We start from the raw sequence: 13,987 nt of genomic DNA on the forward strand, positions 1-13,987 counted from the left end.
AAATTAATGTTTCCAATTCACCACATCAGCGCTCTGAGTTGGCCCCCTAGCTGCACTCTCCGAGAAACTCTGAAGACCTGGCATCTCGCGCTCGATGCTTCGTAATGTTACCACTTTCCCAAATCAAATAAACATCCTATTAGTGATATTGTTTTACAAGAACGGTTGCTTCACCTCCTCTCCTTTCAAATCTAAAAAAAAAGAAGGAAGGAAAGAGGGAAAAGGTTCGGCTCATGGGAGTCCCAAGTAGCCCAATAAAAGGGAAGAAGTTTCGGGGGTCCTAATCAAGATAATACAATTAGGTGGGTTATTGGCAACTCTTGATGGACTCGTCTTTCAGGACGTACGATGCAAGAGGCGATGGAAAACGACTAATGAAAAATCACGATTAAATTAATTTCCACTTGACGACGGAACACAATATCTGCGAGGTTCGGTAATGCGGCCGGAGTATGTGGGTCGAGCCGGTTAAGATGCTATAGGATTGTCATTGGGCTACGGATATAGTCGGAGGGCAGGGGTGGCCAGTCAAGCAAGGGGGTTTACAGGGGTATATCAATAATGATGGTCAGCCTTCTGTTATTCACGTTCGTGACAAGTAATCCAGAAAAAGACCACATCCATTGTTATAATCCAAAGAACCACCATAAACCAAATTACACAATCAGGATTGCAATGGTTCAAATACAAATATTCCTTAAAAACAACAAAAGCATTTCAGATGAAGTGAAGAACAGTATATCAGTTCAAGAATTAAAGTGTTTCGGTAAATAAACTATTTTTTAAAACCAAATCGGAATAAAATAATGTAAATCTTTAGATTGAAGGGAATCCCTTAATAATTTATCATAACATAGTTAGTTTTTCAGCTATTTTTTTTTCTTTGTTTTATATAAATATCATTTTTTAATGGTTGTCATTACTAATTTCCGTAAAAGCCAATGTTTAGTTTGTAATTATTCACTGAAAGTAAATATATATATATATATACACACATATGGGCACTGAAAGTAAATATATATATACACATATTGGCACTGACGAAGGGTGTGACTTTACCTTTCATTTAGGAGAGATATGCTCCTTTTAAAATCTACGAATTAATTTATACGGCATTTTCTAAACTATTTGTGATTATTTCATTCCATATGCCAAAACAGACCATTTCTATTATATATCTTGCAGTCATGGTAACGCGTCTTTAGATGCGTCTTTTACAGTGCGCTTCCTCCATCTTCAGCGCATTGATTTCTTTGAAAGGTGAGTTTCACAATCCGTATGCCCATGAACAGACGTGTTTTTCACGACTGTTTCAGAAACGGATTTTGAATTCTCTTTTTTTGTCACATCATGGGCACTGACGAAGAGTGTGACTTTACCTTTCATTTTTTAGAGCTATGCTCTTTTTAAAATCTATGATCTTATTTATACGGCATTTGTGATTATATATATATATTTGTGATTATATGTATATATATATATATATATATATATATATATATATATATATATATATATATATATATATATATATATATATATATATATATATATATATATTATATATATATATATTTATATATATGATTTTTTCTTTAATTTAACATGAAAAACGTTTCTGAGTAAAAGAACCTTTGAAAAAGATATTTCAATAATCAAATATTCTGTTTAATCAGTCTGGTTTCAGGTTTAGCTGATTTCCGGTTGCCAATTTAGATTCGTGTCACTTCACGCAAAGACAGAAAAATTTAATATGGGGTCAAGTACACATATTATGCTAATCCATGTTTAATTAAATTGGGAGCGTGGAGGGGAGATAATTAATTTCTGTACGTGAGAGCAAAAATGAAACTCCCTTAAGTCAACCTTGTCTTTGAGAGTTCACGACCGGAAATCTTGAAGATCGTTTTGTAGACATTGCATCAGCAAGCAGAAAGACAAATTATATTTCTTTCAACTTGCAGGTATATTTCTTTTTGCAACCCTGAAACCCGATCGAGCATTGCACAACACACTGTTTGACTTTCCTATGGTCAGGGATGAAGAGGTAGAGTGAGTTTGTTAGTAGATTGATAATTGTCTCGTGGCGATCTTAGCTCGCTCTGCACGCACACGATTTGCGCTTCTGGTGTCTAGGCAAATAATAGGGAAATCAACTCCCTGTTCACCTTCTTTGTAACATCTTAATATCTTGTTATTTATTCAATAAACAGAGCGTGCAAACGCCCCGTAGAATTCACTTTATCGACTCTTCAAAACCCAAGAAGAAAAACATCGAGAAGGCATGGATGCCTTTTCGCTATCTTCTTTCTGAAGTCGAAGGCATCATTATTAATTTTCCTGCACTGTTGAGTCTTTATTTTTGTTGTTCCTTGGTGCTGGGAGGCAGAGAAAGAGAGCAAGTAGTTTTCCTGTTGGAAGCGAAGTGCAAATAACCGTAGCCAGCGGGCGATGGATCCGATATTTTGTTTCAAACTTCGAAGGCATGATATGGCGCGCAAATATCGCTGGAGATGTCTTCATTAAATTCTCGCTATGGCGTGCTGTGGAATATTGATATTTGAACAGGAATACTTGTGCCCGCGGGCCACGAGTGCGTTCCGGGGGTAAAACTGGATTTCGATCGCTCTTCTTTCCGACCACCATGCATGGAATATAGAAAATGCAATTGCTTGTTTGACCATAGCATACATTCAATCCTATACTAAAACTTGAGTTTTGCGGTTGGGATCAATACTGCACAATTACGCCAAAAATGTTCGTTTCTCTCTCTCTTTTTTTTTTACATTTTCAAGTTCATAGCAAGCTGAATTCCTGATCTTTTAAAAATGATTCACCTATGATACGACGAATACAGTAGCTTGCAAGAAATATTTGTGTTTAAAAGTAATAATTCAAGTTGTGAAAGCAGCCTTTCTTAATTAGGTATATTTCATGTTTGTGACAGCATGGCTGGGAGCTAGTTCAACGCACACGTACTCAAAATGATATACCGCGGGTGATGTGAGCCAGGGATAACTTTTCATCACTTTTATTTGCCAGGAAATATCTTTGTTGCAGGATGATAGAAAAAGATGAAGCATTATGAGTCCAAGCTACCACCGCTTCCCCCTCCCCCTCCGGGTTCGAAATGTGCCCTTCCCGCCTAGACTGAAATAGCTACAATTGCCCCCGTTGTAGCCGCTCCTGTTAACACTCATCGAAGATTTAATTAAAGACGGTTAGAGCACTGGTAATACAAGATCCCTCTATTGTTAGAATGTGCAAGCCTTATCAAAGAAATCCAACTGCAGAATTGGCGATCATTCCCGACAATATCATGATAAGGAGAAAGAGCGGAAAAGCTGATCAAAAAATCGTATCGAATTCATATTGAAAGTGATAGGTCTGCACATTTCATTGAATGATGCGTCAAAATTAAGAAAGCAAAACGCTATACAAAGAATAAAGAATATTAAAAAGAGTGATTGAAAATCTATTCATTTACTACAGGAACTGTTTGTGGATATTGAACATGTCGAAATGTTTAAAAATGCTTAAAGTCATTGACATTGATGTGTTGAGGCTATAACAGCAAAGAATAAAGAAACGAATTTATTGAAATATTGTATAATTGAAACAATGAAAAACAGAAGAAAAAGTGCGTGAGGGACATCACCGACTCTCTCCTTTTGCATGTCACTGAGTTGTCACTAAAATAAGCGAAACTTTCAAAATGTCATAGCTTTCTCTTTTATATCCGATGTTGATGAACATTTTACCGTTATGCTTGTTGGATTTTGATCTATTGATTGAAATCAACACTTTTCTCGGGTGGACTTGACCTTTAAAGTAAATCTTACCTTATACTGGACGGCTTCAAGGTAATCGGTAAATGTTCGAAGGCCGGTATGCTCTCGACCGACCTATATAGGAAAAATTAATTAGAGAATGATTGAATGATTAATTATTTGATTATGTTTTTGTAAATTATGCGCATCCAAATTTTTGGTGGTGATCGGTGTACATAGAGAACCAGACACAGTTTACTCCGGTCATGCCGGTGTCAAAAGATGGCATTGGTTCAACACCTATAGTTATTACAACCCATTGGGTTATTACTTTTACACTCTTCGGTGTTATGTCCAATGTCACTGATATAATTTTAACACCTTATCATGGTGTGGTCCCCTAATGACACCAACTGATCTCAAATTTAACACCACAATTTTACAGTATGGATTATTTTATTAATACATTGATTGGTTGATTGATTGATTGATTGATTGATTGGACGGTTGGTAGATAAGCAATTGCCTTGGATTTGTTTGGTTATATTTAACGTATAAAAATCAAAGCAAATATACAGTGCGTATCAAAAAAAAGTTTACACTTTGAAAAAGCCCTGGGAATTCAAAAATATACAACATGTGGATAAATTTTTCACATTTAATCTTGGGTTTGAGTCTCATCTATCCAATGAAAGTAAAAGTTTTGACAGAATGTTACACTTGAGTGAGCACTGTCCATTTTTGTAAAGCTCGCAGAAATCTGTTTGCGCAGAAATGCTCGTTTTCACGCTGTGTCAAGGGGAAAGGGCGAAATCAAACTTACCCTGCGAAACATTTCTCATAGTTACGTTTCCCTTGCACTTTTAGTCATTTGTAATAAAACGGATACATTCAAGCATTTTGAATTGAAATTGAAATTTCAACATTTAGTAAGCACAACCTTTACCCATTTTTGTGCGAGCTGGATCTAAGGAAATAACTGAATCTGAACAAAAGTTTATATCAGACATTTCCAGCATTTTTTCACTGAGTTTTATCATTTAAAGTGGGTTAACATTTCATTTTTCATTTTATACTTATTTCTCCACACTTTTCCCAAGCTTGACAATGATTAACAAAATTAAAATCAAGCCTAAGCCATTTCATGTAAATCACAGCTCAGTGTAAAGCAAATATCGTCTCGATGGCCTCTGTGTGTAGGGGAGTGGGGTGGGGCACAATGCACTCTTTGAAGTGTTTTGGGCAAGGAAACAAGTTTAAAAAGGTAAAAGATATCTTCAAATCAATTTTACTAGCTAAATTCCAGGTTTTCTTCATTGATTAAGGTCTTCTTTTATTTGCATAACTATTTCAAAGTTCTGCGCAAATCATTTTTCACAAAATTTTCAAAAGTAAGTGGTGCTCACTCAAGCGGAATTTTTTTTCGACAGTTATATGATCATTTGCTTAAATGGATCTGTACCAATGTGAAAATGTGGAACAATCTTCAGGATATTACAAATGTATAATTTTACAGGATTTTTTCAAAGGATTGAACAAAATAATGTGAAAAATAATCGTAAATATTGTCAAATGATATAAAAACGTAAAGATATATACGAATGGACAGGTTTATTCAGAGCCGTTGATATAATGACTCTGTTTTTCCTGAAAGTCAAATAATTAACAAAAATACACATTGAAAAAGTTTTCATGATAATGTAAGCCATTTAATAAGTAAGCACCATCAGAAAACACACTCTAACAAAAAAAAAGGTTTACCCAATATTGGGTTAAATGGGGACATGCATGATGGGTTGGTGGTTGGGTAAAAAGATACCAGATATTTTGTAAATTTTACGCAATGTTGGTTGAAATAGCCCAATATGAGGGACAACAAATACCCAGCAAGCAGGCATGTTCCCTTTCTAGCCAGTATCGAGTAAAAATTTAACGTAGTGTTTTAGAGTGTAGTAATTAGTGTATGAGTCATCATTTGACACCATAAATTCATATCAATAATGAAAAGGACTACCCCCCATGTCCTTTAGCCAATGCAGTCATGTATGGTTAAATGAGTTGAATCAGTATAGATGTATAAGTTTAGGGTTTTCCCTAGATAATTGATAATAAACATTGTTATTTTGGAATTATTTGTTCTCAAATATCGCAGATGATAGCTTCAACGAGATTTGCTGCGTTATCTTTCAAGAAAGCAATGAAAACAATACTATAAAGACATCAGTGGTATATTTCAGTTTCAACAAAGGCGGAGTTTCTTTCATGTCTTGAAAGATTATATTTCATATTTTTTTTTACTAAACATGTAGGCCCGTATTAGACCATGGTCAGGTTTAACTTAGACATCGATCTAGCTCTGTGCTGAAATTATGGGGAGCCAAAAGTTCAAAAATTATGGTTATATTATATATTTCTTATGTTTACTATTTTGTTTCCTTTTGCTTTCATATAATGAAGAAAAATACTTCAGTTATCATTCCCTGACAATTATGAACAATCTGGGTGTCATATGAGGTAATATGTTGAATGTCTACTGTTATGGGTGCTCCAATTGGCTCTCCATAGTTGAACCACAACTTTAAACCAGGGTTTAAATTAAACCCAAGTTCAGAATACGGGCCGCAGAGATCAGTGCATCGTGACTTAAATTAAGATGGCTCGAGACATCGAAAAGAACCAGCATTTAAATCTAGAGATGTATTGGTCAACCAACTCAAAGAAGCAGGTATATAAAGAGTCTGGCTGATCGTAGAACTTTGATCTGTCAGATTTCTCAGACATTATGAGCATATCAGGTTTCACATTATTTCATCTTATTCTACCATAAAATCGACGATTTTGCATGTTTTAGAAGTGATTCTAGATATACTATTTAAATGTTCTTTTTTCCCCTTCAACTGCCTAATTTTGTGTGCCGAAAGACAATTGCTTACCCTTATGTAAGTGAAATGATGAATATTTTGATATGGGTATAATGTGATGTGACAAAAAAAACCCAATTCAAAATGCGGTGTATATTTTGGGATCATATAAAGAAATAGGTGCCATGATTCATTGTTTAAGCGTGACCGTTTTATTTAGAGCAGGCAAGACTGCCTGTGATTGGACACGTTATGAAGGATAACAAACTGATGACACCTACACGTGTCTCTACTGGAAGTTGGATACCTCAATCACCTTGTGACTAAATAAGGTGATCAATGTATTTCATCTTTAGATTGGACCAATAATCGCTATTGTCTCTCGTTCGGGGATAAGACGGAAGACAAAGACTTCGTCATCCTCGGGATGGTTTGAAGGTGACGGAGGCGATGTCGATGGATGCGGATCATTGTAATGAGGCGAAGAGATGCCGGAGGTCGTTACAGATAGGAAAGGGCGGAAACATGACGGGTCAGCGGCGTCGCTTTGCTCCATCCATAGATGAAAGACGCCGAAAAGAGCAAAATGGGAACAGGGGGAAACAAACTGTAAATTGAGCAGATATAGTGAAGGCGAGTCAAAATGATGGGAGGGGGGAGGGGGCTTAGAATAGGTTATGGTGCGGTGTATAGGTTCATGAGTGGAGTATTTGAAAAGGGGGCATTGAACCAAAATTAGAACAAATAGTGCAAACAATTCCATCGATCGTATTAAAATCGCTGAAAAGGTATCGTCAATCACGACAGAACAATATTTATACCTTATTTCAATATAGAGATTTGAAATGGGAGGTGGGATCACCCTCAAATCAATTTGATAACACCATATGAGCTGATGAATCGAATAATGCGTCGATCATTGATTCAAACCATTATGATCAAATGAACAAATTTAGATGAGATTCGAGGAGATTTCGTTGATATGTTAATTGCGACCCCTGTGTTCACGTGGAGAAAAGAAACAACAGAGGTTTTTGATAAATTGTCAATATGGTTTGCGGGGAGGAATCTTTGATCTTCTTTGTTGAAAAGTGTTCACTTATTGGATGGCATTACATTGATGACGTCATGATGACATGTCAATGATGTTGACAATATTGGTTTATCAGTGAAGTGATTGGTTATTGAAGACAGTCTTCATGGTCTTCATAATTTGACCCTGCATATCCAACTTCCAACAAACCTATATCTCTTTTGTATTTCATTTAGGGAAAAGGCAAGATATCTAAACGAGATTCATTAATGTAGGCGAGGTTGCATATAAAAAATCACGATGACAAAGAACAGAATTTGACGAATAGATAAAAGGTTTATGTTGTAAATTTTCCTCAGAAAACACCGAACAACCACAGAATGAACAACCGTCGGCGTCCCAATTTAACATTCAGGGGTTCATATATACACGATGGATTCGTTTGATTATTAAAAGAAAAGTACATGGAATAGAGGAATGGATGATTTTCTCTTCCTTAGCACGCTTATCATGCTTATGAACAAACAAGAAACGTTTAAGAATATTCATGACTTGTTTAACTTCATAACATTATTAATTTTGATACCAATAATATTTTCAGTAGTTCAGATGCGTGTGGCTATGAACATGTGACAATGGTCGATCTTACCCACTAATCCGATCAACTCCAAACCGCAGACATTTCTCATTTTTATGTCGATATTAGAGAGAATTTAGCTCCGCGATGAGCTATTATTACGGACGGTCGAAGGGCATGGATTAATGCGACACGCTTATGTACCCATAGCCAGGGGCGGGGAGAATGGCTAGAAAATTAGGCGTTCCTTCGGCTTCTGTGAATGTTGTTAAGATATCAATGGAATGATTTGTTCATTTGGTGATTCATTAAGAAACTAAAGAAGATTTTCAAGCCAGCCACGTGTTGGAAAGTAGAACGGTAATATTTGCATCCCGACGAATAAAAATTGGAAGAAAAGCAACGATGAAATGATGATACTTTATTAGATTTCATGAGTCTGTAGTCTCCTTTTTTCAGTTCTATCATCTTATCCTCAATCTAACTGCATTTCAGGTTTACGTCATTATCTTTCAGCATCCAACAATGACCATAAATAGCACCTTCAGTTAGAGATGAACTTTTGTCAAAGGTAAAGCGATGAAATAATGAACTGAGTATACGTTTTGAGGGTTTACCCCTTTATTTATGAATCATCTTATCCAACTCAAATTGCACGCTGTAAATTATATGAAATAATTTATATGCGACATATTAATGACAATCATTTATCCGAATTTTTTTTAATGGAAATTTTATTTTGAAATAAAAAGCTCAGTGTTTCACATTCAATTCGACTTTATCTTACACATGACATAATCATTCGTCTAAATTAAAGAATAAAGCGATTTGAAATTAAAAACAATAGAAAAATTGTGATATATGAGGGAGCATGCAAAAACAACAAGGTTTGTTGAGTCTGCAATCCCTCTGTCCTCTTTTTCTACTAATTTTCCTTTGCAAATGCAAGTGATCTGAAAGTTTTTTCATGGTAGAAATAAATAAAAACAAACATTGAAATCATTAGAATTGTAGAACACTCAAACTTACCTGTATAAAGAGAGCTATGATGGCTATACCATGTGGTTTCCCCATCGCCTCCTCCAGCGTATTATAGGTTGAACTATTCCAGTGAATTAGGTGAAGCTTCAAAATATAAGAAAATAGGAAACTCAAAACCCCTTCGAGACACATATTGATACAAAATCTTTTAAACAGAAAAAATGATGTATTGATATTCCATTCTCCATAATAGGGTTTTTAGATTTGGTATGGAAAATTTAATTTTGATGTCATAAAAACATAGATTTTATTTTGTGATAATTGGACATACTGTATATATCAACGAAAGAGGAGGTTGGAATGGTCACATATCGTAATAACAAAAGGACAATACTTGAACCTACACGTTGAACAGTTTGAGCCACCACTAAAAAAAGAAGAAGTTTTACAGCTTGAAACAAAAGTAACTTCCAAGACCATTTACGCATTTTTGATCGATCAACAGTGTATTTATAATAGGCCAGAGAGAAGCTTGGTTCGTCTAGGCCTATTGTCATTTTATAAAACGAATATAACTTATATCGAGCACGAGAAACTAATTTAAGGTACCCCGCCAGAATGTCTGTTTTTTAACAATCAACGTTCACTCCAAAGAAAAACAAAGATTCTGGAAAAAAAATCGAAGCATATTAACTGGAATATTTTAACAACTAAGTAATAATTTTAGCCTTTTTTTTGCAATGTTATCTTTTGGGCAATTATTGATCTATATTGTATGACAAAACACGTCATCCGTGGACAATGATATCCATTGTGGGCGTTTATATGCATTAAACTTTTATTTATGGATTTGTTCAAATGTGGTCGTCTAAACATATAGAGCTAACTTTCTGTAGATGCGATAAATGTATTCTTTTCACTGTCAATTGGTAACCTTGTAAACATAATGAATTTAAATCGCTCCACTTGATCTACTAGATCTTACTATCACTGTCAATACTCCATTGTAACAATAGACAAATCGGTTTTTGAACCGTGTTTTATTTTGCAGTATGCGTTGTCGGGTAGAATCATAATTGGTTCTATTCTTCTCCAAATTCTAACTATGTAAGGGATATTGTCGCGAGGACAATGGGGATAACCCGATGCAAATCGTCCTAGAATATGATAATAATTGATGCAGAATTAGCCCTGAATAGTTGGATATTCCGGTTTGCTGTATGGTTCGACTGAGACCCAATACCGAGACGATTGTCAATATCTGAACCTATCTCTCATCTCTTCTACATGGTTATCGATTTACTTCCGGTGTCCTGTCATAATTTTCCTCGCTTTAAAAAAAAACCGAGAGAAAGGATGAGGTCTGTATGATGAATGGGCCATCCATAAGAACACCCAGCCTATTGAGCAACCAATCTAATCGGGAGGAAATTACAGATTATTAAGCTTTAGTTGGGGAGATTTCATTTTTCTTTTATTCTCCACATCAAGTGAAATTAAACGATGAATGCTTTATTCTGTCAATCAAGTATTGAGAATAGTCGAAATAGCTGAACGTGAAATGACAAATCAACGCAGATACAAACCATTTCTTTTTATTTTCATCCCTTTTTCCGATCTTTCTCAATTGTGCCGTCCTATCAACAATGATATTGATGATTTTCAGTCAATAAAGGAAGAGGATTTAGCGTGTCAGACTTAATGTTTAGGTAAGCAAGAAGAAACTCAAGGCCGGATCTACAGCGTAATAGCTGTAATTATTAGTGGATTCGTCGAAGCATTAGGCATAGATCCTGTTGATACGGATAGATGGCAGCTAACCATTCTACCCATCTCAGAAAATAGCAGATAGAAACTCAAGATAGAGCCAGACGCCATGAAAATGGTCATTTATTGCCTATATCAAATCAAAATTAATAAAGAATAGACGATGAAAGTTAGTTGAGATGATTTTAGGTCATCAGTTCTTTACTTCAAGAAGCAATCGCATCCTTAAATGCATTTTGTTTCTCGCGATATTAGTACAGAGTGCGGTTGCGGGATATAATACCATTACAATATATCATAAAAGTGCAGTTGAAATGAGATTTGAGATTCTAAATAAGAGGCATTCATTCTTGGCTATCGAAGGCTTTCATTCAGGCTTGTTAATTGAACAAAGGATATAAATTCAATAAAATCAAATATAAAGAGGTAATCTACATATATGATATTGTGAAGCAATTCATAAACACGTAATCAAGATGTATGAATGAAGTATGATGCATTCTTGATTGATGTCTTAGTTTGTAGATATTGCTGTAAAATTTGAGTCCTAAAGTTTGAGATAAAGAAATGACATCATCATGAAAGAGGCTTACATTGTATGAGTGACTAAAAGAGTTATAATGGCTGAATTCAAATAATGAATCTATATTATCAAATTATGTTCAGTCTCCAATTCTACACTGTAAAAACTGTGGTGTTAAAACTGACACCAGTGGGTGTTAATAGAGGACCACACCCTCTGGTGTTAAAATTACACCCTAGAGATTGAATATAACACCAAAGAGTGTACATGTAACAACCAAAGGTGTTGCAATAACACCTATAGGTGCTAAACTAACACTGTCAATTTAACACCGGTGTAAAATCACTGGTGTGGTCCTCTATGTACACCGGTTTACACCGCAGTTTTTGCTGTGTAGTGACCAGACTAAAGAAATCATTATACCTACTGAAATCTCTAATCTTGATCATGTAAATCGGTCACAAAATAATCTTTTGTGTTTTATATTATTTTTTTTAATTTATTCTAATTACTAGATAATTTTGTTTGATAAACTGCTAATCAATTTCACTGTATCCTTTTAAAACCAATGTTTTTTGGCACTGATTTTTTTTAATATGACATGAAATCGACGAGACTTGAGGAAATAGCAAAAGAAGTAATGAAGGAAAAAACAGAGAGAGATAAAGAAAAGAAACAATTAATTGCCTTTACCCTATTTCCTAATAATATTTATCTAAGTCTTCAATATAGGGGAAGGCGGGGTAAGTTGAGCATAGGGGCAAGTTGAGCCACCACCCCCAGGCTAATAATAAATGAGTCAGACATTGTGGTGGTGTCATGTATTGATAACCCATTACATAACCCTTAACCCCACCATATTGTTTTCAACTTTGAAACAAAAAGTACTTTTTTAGAGGGAAAAATACAAATTTCAGCCAAAAAAGTAAAAAAGGGTGTGAAATAGATCAGTGCTCTTTACCCACACACGTCTATAAATATAATAAAGAAATAAGAACATTATTGTTAGTCCAGGTATGGATTCTCATTCTTGTCATAGTCTTTTACATGATGGATGCATAAGAAATGTGTGGATGTGAAAATATCGCATTAAGTTCGGACTGGGATGTTTTGAGCCAGCCAACATGGGGCAAGTTGAGCCATGGTAATCCTTATGGTAATGTATAATGTTTTAAAAAAACCTTTAAAAGCCATTGATATGCAGCCAGAAAGGAGCAAATTCATATGACAGTTCTTTTACTTTTTATAGAGGATGTTATTATTTACAGAGAATTAGCAAGTGAAAAGACTTTAAATGAAAATTTAACATGTGGGTTCTTCCCACATACATTTTGTACATAGTTTTTGTGGCTCAACTTACCCCAGAATGTGGCACAACTTACCCCACAGATGGGGCAAGTTGAGCCATTTGACATTGTTTTTTTTCAAAGGTCACAGTGACCTTCAGTGTGGGGATAGAAAGTTATATATAGGTGAAAAATATTTCCCAAGAATCTAATTAAAAGGCAAGGTACTTATTTCTACAATATTATTAATCACATCAATTCTAACATGCAAAATGCAAAAAGTGTGACAACTTACCCCCGCCTTCCCCTACATGTATATATCTATTAAGGTTTTATTTGGACACTGTTGACATGGTTGATTCTTGAGTTAAAGGTCAAGTCCACCCCAGGAAAATGCTGACTTGAATAGATAGAGAAAAATCAAACTAGCATAATGCTGAAAATTTCATCAAAATTGGATGTAAAATAAGAAAGTTATGACATTTTAAATTTTCACTTATTTTTCACAAAACAGTGATATGCACAACTAGGTGAGTCAGTTGAAGATGTCCATCACTCACTATTTCTTTTGTTTTTTATTGTTTGAATCATACAATATTTAATTTTTTATAGATTTGACAATAAGGACCAACTTGACTGAACCATATAGTATTAAACAATGCTCATTCCACATGTTCAGGGAGGAATTAATCGTTGTATCACTTGACAATGAGGAGAAAATTAGAATATTTCATATTTCATATAATAAAATACAAAAGAAATAGTGAGTGGATGACATCATAGTCTCCTCATTTGCATACAAGCCAGGATGTGCATATAACTGTTTTGTGAAATTAAGCAAAACTTTAAAATGTCATAACTTTCTTCTTTTAAATTCGATTTTGATGAAATTTTCAGTGTTATGCTTGTTGGATTTTTCTCTTTTTATTCAAATAAACTTTTTGTTGGGGTGGACTTGTCCTTTAAGTTGCACGTTAAGTCGGGCCTATAAAAATGGAACATATTTTTGTACATAAGTAATATCAGATGGAAAAATTCATAAAAAGGATACAATGAAGTATGCTTTTAATTTGAAAAAGCATGATAGAAATAGAAGGGGAAAAAAACGACAGAAAGACAGTTATATCGAAGGAGAATGGTTTTAGAAGAAAATAGAATGAATGAAAAGATCGAAGGAGAAAGGGAGTGT

General features: G+C 34.8%; 1 protein-coding gene across 4 annotated transcripts in view; it reads right to left on the bottom strand.

Annotated features, from left to right (window-relative positions):
* The window catches only part of LOC129277395 (carbonic anhydrase-related protein-like), a 41,531-nt gene that overhangs the window by 12,304 nt on the left and 15,240 nt on the right, over positions 1 to 13,987 (bottom strand). For all 4 annotated transcript variants that reach the window (XM_064095215.1, XM_064095218.1, XM_064095219.1 and 1 more), the window contains 2 exons: positions 9,271 to 9,366; positions 3,843 to 3,905 (listed from right to left, as the gene is read on the bottom strand). In XM_064095215.1, coding sequence (XP_063951285.1) covers positions 3,843 to 3,905; positions 9,271 to 9,366 — 159 coding nt within the window. The remainder of the gene's footprint in view (positions 1 to 3,842; positions 3,906 to 9,270; positions 9,367 to 13,987) is intronic.

Source organism: Lytechinus pictus, chromosome 2 (genome assembly GCF_037042905.1).
Source record: "Lytechinus pictus isolate F3 Inbred chromosome 2, Lp3.0, whole genome shotgun sequence".
Taxonomy (NCBI): Eukaryota; Metazoa; Echinodermata; class Echinoidea; order Temnopleuroida; family Toxopneustidae; genus Lytechinus; species Lytechinus pictus.